Raw genomic sequence first — 13,824 nt, forward strand, 5'->3', positions numbered from 1 at the left:
GTACAGTCTTGAGCCCGTGTGACAAGATTCAGTCCAATTGTTAGCCAGGTGAGTCATACAAGCGCTTTTATTTATTTTTTCATAATGACAAACACATGCATACATGAATTATTTACACAGGGTGTGCCCCCTTTTATTCACAGCGGCAAGACTAGAGGTGCTTCAGACAGCATCAGAAGGAAGCCTGAAGCTTTAGAAATGACAGTCACATTCAGTAAAAGCTGCAGAGTTAATCCCCAGCAGCCTAATCATATGAGCATCATTGTTCTGTACTGATCATATTCAAAAATAATGAGATAGACTGTTCTGGGAGAGATTCATCTCCAAATACAAAATGTAATGGTAGGTTTTCTCAGCAAGACATACAAGTGGTTTTAACCAACTACTAAACTCTACAATGTACAGCTCACGCTCTGGATGCACACAGGGTTGTCATTTAACCAAATGCTTAGGAGGGAGAAAGTACATGATGTACTTTTACATGGAAGTCTTCCTGGGGAGGACATCTACACCTGACAACCCAGTATGTATTCTAGACGGGGCATATTTACACAGATACTGTATGTCACACTACAATTTTCACACAGTCTTGAGTGTTCATTCGCCTGTGATAAATCGATGGACATTCCCCATTCCCCCTGTCACTTATATAATCACAGGCCATCTGTGTTTAGGTTATGCTGACTTTCTTTTTTGTGGCATTTTGATACATTGGACCACTGAAGGAATCGTCTTCAGAACTGCAGTCTCTCATGAGTGTTGTCAGAGATAATGGCTGTGTAATTATACTCCACAGAGAGGAGACATTGAGACCAGTCAACAGAGAACAAGATCATTCCTATGCACTATATCACAAGGGAGCTTCAGTGAAAAGTTGATCAGAAAATAGTGGCTTCAATGGGATAAACACACTTTTCTTTCATGTCAAAGCAATGAGTGAATTCCAAACAAGAGGCTATATGTGAGGTTTTCATAAAGAACAATATAGAAATGCTAAACTATTTATCATTTATAAGTAGTAGAAACAAATTTGGTGTATTTTACTTTTCTACAAGTGACTGATCAGATTAAGTACTCAAATATTCATAGTGAACAATTTAACCAAAATTCCTTAACGTACACTTCTTACCTTTTGCCATTCCATTTTTTTAGTGGTTATTCTAGTCTGTAGCTCAGATCAAGGTTATTTTAATTAACCAATGAACTGAGATTGATTTTGAATATGCTGCAAATCTTCCTAATAAGTTTAAATAATTTATCCAGGAGAAACGTGGCATACAGTATGTACTTTATAACCTTTGAGAGATTGTGAAAACAGTAGTTTATTGATGTGAGGTTTAACCACATTACAGCTATATCCAGTGGTGCAAGTAGATTTTAATTCTTACTGGTATGCCAGTTTCCACCACCTGCTCAGAATTGACCCTTCTGTGTCTTTGGGGTTTATTTGGAACATTTAATTACACTGGGTGCACATTTGACTTCTGCTTTATTTTTTATAAAGGGTTGTTGCATAGTCATTTTTTTGGCCCTTTGCTAAACACTACCAATGTCTTTCCTGCAAAATAAAATAATGAAATTAAAATTATATACATTGTAACACTGTGGGGGGTTGGCACAGAGCTGAGCTCTAGTGATAGGTAGGGTGTAGAGAAACAGGGGATATGGTACAAAATAAGGGCAATTTACAGTGTAGGAGTGAAAACCAAACCACTGACCCTAGCTCCTGATGGAGACCACCTCACTGCTTTCAGGGCCCCCCTATAGTAACACACTAATACTAACATCCAAACAAAGACAGCAAACGGTCCAAATACCATGTTGCCATATTCCTTGTGCAGCACACACTTCTGGGATCTGCTCCCTGGCCCTGTTAACACAGTTTCTCTCCTTTCTTGCTCTCCTAAGTAAGCAACTCCTACTCCCCACCACTAAAGGTGTGCCTGCTTCCTGCTTTTATACAGGCACTGGACAATAATGTGAGTCCTGCAGGTCATGTGCTCCCACACACTGAGTCACCCTCCCGGGGCTTCTGGGAGGTGTAGTGCCAGCTCCTACCACTGTGCCACAACATACACCGATCAGCCATAACATTATGACCACCTGCCTAATATTGTGTAGGTCCCCCTTTTGCCGCCAAAACAGCATTGGCCCGTCGAGGCATGGACTCCACTAGACCTCTGAAGGTGTGCTGTGGTATCTGGCACCAAGACGTTAGCAGCAGATCCTTTAAGTCCTGTAAGTTGCGAGGTGGGGCCTCCATGGATCAGACTTGTGTGTCCAGTACATCCCACAGATGCTCGATTGGATTGAGATCTGGGGAATTTGGAGGCCAAGTCAACACCTTGAACTCGTGATTCATCAAACCAGGCCACCTTCTTCCATTGCTCCGTGGTCCAGTTCTGATGCTCACGTGCCCATTGTAGGCGCTTTCGGCAGTGGACAGGGGTCAGCATGGGCACCCTGACTGGTCTGCGGCTACGCAGCCCCATACGTAACAAACTGCGATGCACTGTGTGTTCTGACACCTTTCTATCAGAACCAGCATTCACTTTTTCAGCAGTTTGAGACACAGTAGCTCGTCTGTTGGATCGGACCACACGGGCCAGCCTTCGCTCCCCACGTGCATCAGTGAGTCTTGGCCGCCCATGACCCTGTCGCCGGTTCACCGCTTTTCCTTCCTTGGACCACTTTTGATAGATACTGACCACTGCAGACCGGGAACACCCCACAAGAGCTGCAGTTTTGGAGATGCTCTGACCCAGTCGTCTAGTCATCACAATCTGGCCCTTGTCAAAGTCGCTCAGATCCTTACGCTTGCCCATTTTTCCTGCTTCTAACACATCAACTTTGAGGACAAAATGTTCACTTGTTGCCTAATATATCCCACCGACAGGTGCCATGATAACGAGATTATCAGTGTTATTCACTTCACCTGTCAGTGGTCATAATGTTATGGCTGATCGGTATATATACCCAGTCACTAAACACAAACGTTACAGAAACTGCGGATGACTGCCGGACAGATCAAAGATCGACAAAGGAAGCTCTTTAATGGATCCCAAGAGATGAAAAAAGACCCAGAAGACTACCACATAAAAGATGGGAAGATTAAATCATAAACTGCAGACGTGACATGGAAAAAATAATCTATAGATCAAAACAAATCATACACACAAGCATAATTAATAATATAAAACAGAAACACATTTTTTATTTTTTATTGTGCATGTAACATAGTATTGAAATTGTTTCTCTTATACAAAAAAAGTTTTCTTTGTTCCAGCATATATACAAATTAGTTTTAGTTGTACCACAGGGAAGGAGAATAAAACTGGAACTTAACATTCACTCTGACCTTTTATAACAGCAGCAATCAGACTATAACATGCTTGTTCATTCTGAACCTTTGAAGAAATGTATTTTGTCTGACAGAACGACAAACTAAGACAAAGCAATATTGCATTTTAACATAGTCATGAACTGTAGAGAATAAAACAACATTTTTGTTTGAAAAAGGCACAACGTTGATATTGAAATACAGCATTACAAGTCTTCACTGTCTACAGTGCCATCGATACAGAACCTGCATCAGGCGTGTGCATGGGGTGGGCGACGGCTCCTGCCCCTTTGCCCTGCCACTCACAAAGTGCCCTCCTGTAGTGCCCCACAGTCAACAATTCGCCCCGGTCGAGACCCTGCCCTTTTACTGTTCACTGCATGGTACCGACCTAAAACTGGAGGCTTAAGGCATATGTTGGTTTTGAAACAGATAAACCAAATACACAATGTCACATAAATATTTATATTGCCTCTGTGTTTTTCCCATTGTTGTAGGGAAAACCTATTACCTTTGAGAAAATAGTTTCCGTTTACTGTCCCAAAAAAGCAGTAAAACAGAAACATTCTATTCACAGTATTGTGGGAATTGTAGTTATTTTGATCTTCAGTTAAAATTATAATTCTATTAATGTTTTTCTGATGATGCGAGGTTTACATGGAAACACAAAGAACATGAATGATCTTTGTCTTCCATGCTGTGATACGATTTGCAAAAGTTCTACATGGGCAGGATGTCAATATATTTTTCCACACAGGCTATGTAGTATCTGAAAAGTATTTTGTGTAGTTTATGCCTGGTCATAGGTTACTAGTATATAAACATCTGATGTGTCCATAGTAGACTTAGTAGGCAATCTGGATGCATAACAAGAACTAAAAAACTGCTGTTAAACAAGACTACCAACATTAGTCCAATTGACAAATGAAATATTCAGTACAAGTACCTCATACTGTGTGTAACAGCTGAAATTTGTATTTTTAATGTTTTTGCTGCTAATATGAAATTAAAGTAACTAAGAGCTTTAAAAAGGAACAAAAAAAAAAAAGAAACAATTCCGATGAACAACAAACTGTTGGTTTGTGGCACAATCCCTTATAACCTCCACAAATTCATACAAAATGTGTACCATACAACAGATTATTTACAGTACATATACAATCGTCAAAAAAGACCATGTATGTAATCTAAAACATGCACAAAATATTAAGCTATTTCATTTGAAATATCCACTTGTTTCCCGTAGATGGAGATCTACAAAAGATCTATAAATATTGGCTTCCAAGATTTCACATAAACTTGTGTTCAGTTTAGTTTGAACATGCTCTAAACTAGAGGTGGATTTCCATTTTAAAGGTAAACTACAAGTATGTTGACATTGATTTACACAAGGCAATAATGGTAGACCATCAATATTATGGTACAATCATTAAAGAAATTTAGTTGATATATTTATGGTACCAGTTTCTAATTTTTAAATTATGTTTTCCCTTTTGTATTAACATTTTTGAAGCCTTTGAATTATTTTCTCTGTCCATAAAGATGGGATTATCAGAGTCTGTTTATGCGCAAACATGATACAAAATGAGGTAAAATTAAGGTACATTTTAACATAGAAAATATTTACAAGTAAAACTGGATTATATTAGAACAGTTAAATACAGAATATGCAAGAAGAAACAGTTATTTGAATTGCTAGGTCACAATTTTTGTGAGTGATAATTTTATTAAATAAAATTACCTTCAATTAGGGGATTAATTATTATTATTACTTTTGCTGTTTTATTTGATTGCTCTTTATTTAATTATACTAAAATGCTTTCTATGTATGGTATCAAATTTACAATAATATGTCTTAAAGAAAACATAAGAGTTTAAGGGCCAGATAAAATCTACAATTTGACCCACCCGCTAAAAGAAAACTACAGAACTATACTCAGTTGCGGCTTCATTTTTAGTAAGATGCCACTTTCTTCTAATCAGAAATGTAACCGCTATGATGTACAGGTTTGTAGTTTGCTAATAGCAGGTGGGTTAAAGTCTAAGCCCTAAGTCTGGAAACTGGTTGGATTGGACAGGAAATGATTCTTAGTTTAGGCACTGATACCTTAAATGTTACAAAACAAAATATATGTTTTCTTGTATCTTTTAAACTGTAAATTGAGCATACATACAGAAAGTTAATGTTAGCTTTGATGAATAGTTTACATTGTTAAAGTGAACACATCCATGAATAGTTACGTTTTAACAGTACATTGTATTCTACATAAATTTTGTATCTTACAAATGGTGTTATATGTATTGTTGGCACTTTACACTGCAACCCCTGTTCAATTTCTCGAGAGGTTACTGATCCTGACTATAGACACTTCTTGGCATTCACATTCCAATATTGTACAGAATAACAGCTTACAAAAGCATGGACACTACTGTCTGCCTACTTAAAACAAGACCTTAGCAACCCTTAGGGAATTATATAAACATGAATGAATAATAAAACACAAAAGAAAACTTTAAACAGAAGTATTAAAAACACAAACTCACAGTGTCCTGTACTGAAACATAGATGTGGGAGGTCATTGACAATTTGTTTGTTTCCTTCTTTAGAATGAATTAAATACTCAGTCAATACTTGTTCACTGACTTTGGTGAAATTAATGAATTCCACTCATCTGTACTAAACAGAAAAAAACACACATACAACTAATGTGGGGGAAGAGTGTATGTGTGTGTATACATAAATATAAATACATTTATATATAGACACATTAGGGAGCTAAAAGTGCTATTTCTTCCATGCTGAAAATTCCCCTCATGGCGAGTGTGTGAACATTATGGCCTTTGAACACATGATGGCCACTGCCACAGACATCCAAAACAGCTCAATATAAGCACCTGTAACTCAGCTACTCAGTTGTAATACAAAGATTCATCAGGCCACTGTTGGCTATGACCTGCAAATATCCAGGCCACAAAAAGGCTGTACACACACGGCGATGGCAGAGAAAGGCACATGCGCAACAAACTTTCTCCAATCTTCTCCAGTAAATGACAGTCAGATACACTTGATATCTTTGAATGAGTTTCTTGGCGTCCGTATTCAGCACCTGCACCATCACTGCTCTTGCAATGATCATTATTGATCAACAAAGTAACTAGCAAAACATTACACAGCAAACTCATATGAACGAGTCCATAATCTTAAAAACATAAATAGAAACACTCCCTTATTCAAATGTACAGGTATTGTTTTTTAAACAACCCTTGTAATACTCTAATACTCAGTCTTTGGATTCTTGCTTTTAACGTCGGCGTGGAATGGCATCTCCTCACAGGAACACGCACTTTCAAGTAGGTGTGTTCTCTCAGGAGAATGACACCCGAGCTTCCAGTCTTCAGTGTGTACGCCTCGGCCCGAGCACCACTAGTGGCCACCAGAGCCAGGTGGGTTGTGAATCCAGTCCATAACAATGAGTGACATACTTCCAATCATGAATATAACCCCAACGATGAGGAACACGGTCGCCTAAAGGTGGAAGAAAGGACAGTGAGTTATATTCTCCTGGATAAAAAAGTAACGAGAGATGCTAAGATGAGTTCAGGCAGTGATGGCCAATCCAGTCTCTAAATCATCACTTGTTGAATAGCTTGAACAAATACTAATTTTGACTAATTATAAGGCCATCCTCATATATACCTACCCCGATTTTCTGTGGTGACCGGTAAGGAATGGATTTCACTAGTCTAAGGTAGAACGCAGCTGGAAGAATGAAGATAAGCATGGTGGCAGCAGATGATCCTGAAATTATATGAAAAAAAAAATATGTAGAAATGTGATTTTTCAAAAATACACTTTGAAGATTTTCTGATCACCTTAAAACGATAGGTTGTGAATTATCATTCATGTTCCACCCGCAGAACACAGGAACAGTTGACGCCTGCTGATTAGACCAGCTAACGCAGGGCAACATTAGCTCTACTGTGCTGACAAATGAACTATGTACACAGCGCAACACAAGAGCCTGCTCACGTGCTCACCACTGAGGACAGCAGCAGCAGTCTCCTGCTCTATGGCACACAGTCTACCACGAGCTGTCGTGGGCTGCCGGGGACCAGGGCAGTGAGCCTGGGGGGGTGCCTGCCTGCCAGTGACACAGGGGGGGCTATATGTCTTTTTAGCATAAAAGCATGAATGTTCTTTTTTAGGATATTGTATGTATTGGGGATGTTTAAAGAGATAAAAATGCCTGTGTTGAAGCTTACCAATGAAACCAAAGATGTCTCTGATGGTCGGTACAAATATGACCAGCAGATTGTTGAAGACAAGCAAGGCGGCTGCAATAAGCATGTGTCGAATCCAGCTGAACTCCCTCCCAGCAAATAACAGAGTTGTAATTGAAGATCTTATCTGCAATGATAAAAATGATTATTCGTAAAAAACAAAGACTAAAAGCAATGCAAAAAGGCAGTGAACACTCCCACCGTTTTGGTTTGCAGTGACACTTATTTTTGTATGTAATGATCATCTTGGTTTGAGCACTTCACAAGAATAGACAATATTCCACTAAAGCCAATAGTCATGAATGATTTGTACTCAGGTCGGGTATTTACAACTCAGAGGATTTAATTTAGATTTGATTTTTAAGTAAGTTTAAAGTCTACAGCACTCTCCCAAGCCTCCATCTCATTCAGACTGAACTATAGTTACCTTGTGGGTTTTGCTCAGTATTTAAACTTGCCTGGAGCCCGTTATACTGAATATAACTCTGAACCTGAATTGAGTTGTTCAAATTATGGTAATTTCCATAATCACCACAGTTAAAGCATGGGGTCAGTTACTTCCTACACAGTTGGCTGTTTGGCTCTTAGATTTATGACGGGATCACCGAGATAAATACTTTTTTTTTCAGGTAAGGGCAGGTTTCACTGCAGTATACATCTAAAAGGGAAGGATAATCTGCAGTGACAATGTAATACTGAAAATTATAGTTAGCGCAACATAATAGTTAAAACAATCTTGTAAAACTTCAAGTACATTTAACAGTTTATAATAACAATGAGCGACATCACTCTCCTCTGTTTGCCTACATTTTTACTGCAGTATAGTACATGCAAACATAATCCACTATTGCCTTGAGAGTTTAAGTAGGTGAAAGTTCATAGGCTTGAATCATAGTTCACCACTAGGCAAGCTTTGGTGTACCGATTGGCTAGGAAAATATGGGTGGAGTCGAAAAGTCGTTAAGTGTTAACAAAGCACTGGTGAGCAACTTAAAGGGAAGTTTGCATCAGCCAAGAAGTGTGGTTTCTATAACGCCTTCTCCCCTCAAAACGAACCAATGGCAATTTAAAACATCATAATTTATGGCAAACAATTGATTCATAATAATAATAATAATAATAATAATAATAATAATAATAATAATAATACTTTTATTTTAATAAGATTTGGAAAACACAACAGAAACAACCAAAAAAACCTGCTGAATGCTTACAGACAGTGTTTTATAGTGCAAAATATGTACACATTTGAAACACTTGCACCATGGTAGGGAAGTGGAAAGTAATGGATTCAAATATTTGGCCATAAACATGTCAAGGTTCATTGTGTAGTTCTTATTTATATACTTAAATAGAAAGAAAATATGATTGACCATTGGATTAACAGTGGAGACCTATGACTACAATAGTGTGTGTGTGTGTGTTTGAGAGATACACAATTGTAGTACTGTGCTGAGCTAACATGATGTCTTGTTTAAAAAGAGAGAACACTTTCAAGTACTCTGTCAATTGAAGTGTTTTATTTTGGACTGCAAAATCATCCTTCAATGCCATATCTCACATGCCCCTCCAGAAAATCTCACTTCTGGTTCACATTTTTCCCATATTGTACAGACTGCAATTCCAAACTATTTAGCATACAAGAGAGAGATCCAATATAACCTTTGAAAGAGTGAAAAGCATGCTGGTTTTGTTCTAGTCACCGCTGCACTCTTGTCTTCTTGATCTCAAACAAACGACGGCTCTGGAGGAAAGCCACAGAGAGCGAAAATGGGCAAGCTGTTGATACACCTGTTCTATATTGAATCATTGCGGAGTCTTAAGCATTATACCATCTGCAATCAACGCATCTGATGAGTCAGACGGTTGCAGACAGGGTTTCAGCAAGTTTAGGAAATTTAATAAAGCATATTAGTTTGGCTTGAATCCTGATTTCTATGAGTTTGGCTTCCTTGGAAGTTGTGGTGGCTAAAGTAAATGGCTGCTTATTTCATAGAACATTGAACAGCAACATCTAAACTTTTCTTCCTGTATATTACTTTCAGGTGATTCATTATTAAAAGGAAGGTGTTAACTGTAGGCCTTGAATTATTTGAATGAAATCAACTAGGTCTGGTAATGACTGACCTATAGTAAATAAAAACACCACTATCCAATACTCTGTAGGAATCACTATGGGCAGATATTGCTTCCTATCCCTATTCATTCTCATTGCATTGTAGCAGACGAAGGAAGCTGGAGACGAGTCAAGTTTTTAAAACCCCATTACACTGAGCCTATAATATGTTTCAAAACACAACCACAGTCAAGGACAAGTGTGGAATGGAAACACAACAGACTTTATCTAACTTCTTGAGGTCTTCACTATCTTTGAACTATAGACAGAACACATCTAGATGCACCAGAGGGATATTATTTTAGAACAACAGAATCAGTGTCACTTTAGAAGTAGCACATCCCAGCTATGGTTTGAAGAAATGTGATGAGTGATCATGTGTAATTAAGGTGCATGTGTGATTCACTTGTTTTTACTTTGACTAGAGTTTGGCAGTTTTTCCGCTTCTAGCAGCCTTTTCGTCTATTTATTTTGTATCTGCATTCTTATATGAGAAAGGAACAGCGTCTTTATTTGTTCAGAGTGACAGCTGGGAAAGTGCAATAACACTCCCATATTCTGCACAATAAATGATGACTGATCTCAGACTGGCTACACAGCATCACTACTGGGGGATGTGCTCCGCCTGCTGGCCATTGTGAAACATGTCCCTTAATCGTAGAAAGGAGAGAACTGAAACTGAAATTTTGACCTTCCGTGGCATAAATGAATATTTTTGAAACCACAACAGCTCCACCTCTTGATTATTTTATGTCCAGATCCTTAGCCACTGACTTTAAAATTCTAGATATAAAATCAATAATTAATGCTGGGTCAATATTCTGTTAGAATAGATAAACAAAAGTCACAAGCTAGCGTTGTCCACAGCTGTCTACAGCTTTCTCTTGTCAGTCTTTTGCAGGTTTCCAAATATAGATCAGACCCAAATATGGCAAACAGGTACAGTCTAAAACACAGGATGTCCAGTGTTAGACAAAAAGATTGTGTATATTTCAAACACATGTTTTTATGAGTGTCTGCTGCTCTTTAAATAAAGAGAGCTGAACATACAGTACAGCAAAGGCACATAAATCATGTTCATGACATATCTAATATTATGCAAGGCCATGGAGTCTTTCAAATATTCCTTACTATAGCAAATCAATAAATATTAATTTAAACAGCGCCACAATTCCTGGTCACGGAGTTAATTTAGTAACCTAGTTCTCTGAGTGAAATTGCTGGAGCTCAACAGAGACAACAGACTAAGTAACACGATCCCATTATCTCTGTCCCACATTTTAACTTTCTATAATTCACATCACTCAGTCAGCAGGCTTTCACATAACTCTGCAAACGGCATTGCTCAAGGGGTGATTAAAGATATCTAAATATTTCCTATGAGGTGCTCACGTCATTTGCACGTTTGAAGTGCAGTTGCCTCAGTATTGGCCGTTTGTTTGCTGTGTCAACTGAGGGCGCCTGTGAAAGAGAGAGCCCTGCTGCCACTCAACTGCTCAGCTGATGAAAGCTCATGTATTTAAACGTCTGTCCTGAAGCCATGGCCTCACTAGCGTTCCATAAAATAATTTTAATAGAGCATGACTTATGTTTGGGTCATTTATGCATGCCAGTTTTTGTTTTTAAATACAATCTATAAAAATAGCCACAAGCATAGCCTATGCAAGCATGACACCTGTAAAGATTATTCAAGATTAATCTAAGCTTGACGGTCTTTTGCAAAGCTGCACATCAATATGTGCAGTCTTTTTTCTGTATTCTGACACCGATAGCACCTAAAAATGTGTAGCAAGCACGACTGAAATGCCACACGACCTATTAAATGCGTGAGTGGTTCGTGTACAGGTTAAAGTAGATTCTATCTTTTAATGATGCGTCTTTGTGGGGCTTGAGTGTGACGGTCTCTGGTGAAGTAAACAACCCAGTATCTGTGTTGAGATGCAGTCATTACTTACTGGAAAGAGCACAATAGGGACGGTGAGAGTGACAGCTGTCAGGACCGCCAAGCGCACCATTAGAAGCAGGGTGTCAAACTTGTACACTTTGGTGAATGTGTGAAGTAACTCGGCCTCGACATTATCTATAAGAAAAGGATAATCGATCAACAATGCATACATGTTTAATCTTTAAAACGAAGGCATACATTTCTAAGCTGTAGTAACAACTGTAGTCTTAATCCATGTCATAGAGAATAGTGCAAGGTCAATAAACACACAGAGTCATATCAGGGCCATAGCCATAGCTAACTTTTTACTGGAAGTTGATGAAGACGGAGGCTTACCGTAGAATGTGAGGTAACCAAACAGAGCTGACAACATGTACATTATCAGCATGGCGGCAATGGACAAGTTGGAAACATTCTGCATCTTTTTCCGAGAACGGCTGAGGAATATGAGAGACAGAGAGAGAGAGAGAGAGAGAGGGAGAGAGAGAGAGAGGGAGAGAGAGAGAGGGAGAGAACCAGCTGTCAGTAAATATACTGTGTATGGGGCCGTTATGCTTCTTTCTTTCATAGGAAATGCTATTACTTATCAACTGTTTAGTAATAAGTGCCCATTTTACATGAATAGCACAGTAGTCTTGGCTTCAACAGTGTGCCCAAAAAACAAACAGAACAACATTTGGAAGGTGCTTCTTAAGATCTTTGTATAATAAAACTGCATACTACATTTCTGTGAGGGGGTGTAATTAAACATGTTCCCATGGTACCTTAATAAATTGGTTTATCATTCAAATCATTACTACAGTGCTTATATAAACATTGATGATGCTGAGATATTGAAATCCATTCTACCCTTCATCTGGCTGATGCTTCTTTCAGCAAAATCTTTGTTTAACGTCTCTTGCAATTTTCAAGCTGTATACAAACATCCATGACATTTTATATTCTTAGAAAGATCATTTCCACTTTTCACTTATGTAATTTAGATATTTGATTGAGAAAAGACAAAACAGTGTGCCCAAATTAACCAGTTTGTGAAACATTGTATATGATTAGCAATACTTTGCTGTAATATGTAATTATGAGATATAGTATGAAATTAAAAATATTGCTGCTCATGTTGCAATGACTAAGACATAAATGAGACTAAAGAAAAGCTGGTTCTCACTCTTTCAGTTCGCTGTAGATCGGCAGGACCTCTGGGTGACACACAAATGCAAACGCCAAGATAGGTACTGTGTAAGCAGTCTGGTGAAAAAAACAAACAAAGCCAACATAATCTCAGAAATCAGGCACGCATCTAGGACCAGAGCAGCTAAGAATACATGTCCTTGGTGGTCAACATACCTGGGAATTGAACACAAAGTATTTTGGTTTGCACGTGTCATCATCGTGAGGTTGGTAGTGTACGCCATTGGTGTGGATCGCGCCATCGGAAAGCTGATCCCCGTGTGCAATGCCGTCCCCAAGGGAGAACTCTTTCACAGGACCGACTGTCTCATTGTGTAGCACCAAGGGGGACATAGGCACAGAGCCATTAAAGGATTGGTTAACAAAATGGTGGTCCAGCAGAGGCAGGGGGCAAGGAATCTGAGATTTTTTGTAGATCAACTAGAAAAAAAGGTTAAAAAAAAACACACATTAATATCTTGTTTACGATATTTGGTATGATTATGAAATCATATTACTTGCCACAATCATGGAAATGTTATCATTATTTGTCAGAGAGCTGCAAACCTTTGCTGCTAATCGACTGTACAATAAACTGAACAACTTACAACTGCCAGAAAGAACACCATACAGGTCAACGACAGGCCGCTGGTATAACCAAGGTAACCTGTTCAAGAGACATACAGATCCATTTAAAATACAATGAGATTGAACATTACTTAAGTAATGTGATTAGGTATAAGATAATTAAGTGAACATACCAAGGTTTTTGAGTAGAGAAAGAGGGAGGATGATTCCCAGTGAAACAAACACCACGAGGTAGTTTCCATCTAGGTACCATTCACTAGCAGGAGAGAACAAGATCCATGCAAATGTCACTTTCAGAATATCTGAGAAATGTATGTCTATACATATTAATAGATAATAGATAACAGAGATAGTTTTGAAAGTATCAATACGTTTAACAGATTTCCT

At 38.4% G+C, this 13,824-nt stretch overlaps 1 protein-coding gene across 3 annotated transcripts in view; it reads right to left on the minus strand.

Moving 5' to 3' along the window:
• Window positions 1-3,185: 3,185 nt before the first annotated feature.
• Window positions 3,186-13,824, minus strand: part of slc38a4 (solute carrier family 38 member 4) — a 29,433-nt gene continuing 18,794 nt past the window's right edge. For all 3 annotated transcript variants that reach the window (XM_066687192.1, XM_066687194.1, XM_066687193.1), the window contains 9 exons: window positions 13,611-13,693; window positions 13,458-13,516; window positions 13,027-13,290; window positions 12,848-12,927; window positions 12,019-12,119; window positions 11,693-11,817; window positions 7,604-7,748; window positions 7,042-7,139; window positions 3,186-6,866 (listed from right to left, as the gene is read on the minus strand). In XM_066687192.1, coding sequence (XP_066543289.1) covers window positions 6,765-6,866; window positions 7,042-7,139; window positions 7,604-7,748; window positions 11,693-11,817; window positions 12,019-12,119; window positions 12,848-12,927; window positions 13,027-13,290; window positions 13,458-13,516; window positions 13,611-13,693 — 1,057 coding nt within the window. In that variant the 3' untranslated portion in view covers window positions 3,186-6,764. The remainder of the gene's footprint in view (window positions 6,867-7,041; window positions 7,140-7,603; window positions 7,749-11,692; window positions 11,818-12,018; window positions 12,120-12,847; window positions 12,928-13,026; window positions 13,291-13,457; window positions 13,517-13,610; window positions 13,694-13,824) is intronic.

The sequence above is a fragment of the Amia ocellicauda genome, chromosome 15, assembly GCF_036373705.1.
Source record: "Amia ocellicauda isolate fAmiCal2 chromosome 15, fAmiCal2.hap1, whole genome shotgun sequence".
Classification (NCBI taxonomy): Eukaryota; Metazoa; Chordata; class Actinopteri; order Amiiformes; family Amiidae; genus Amia; species Amia ocellicauda.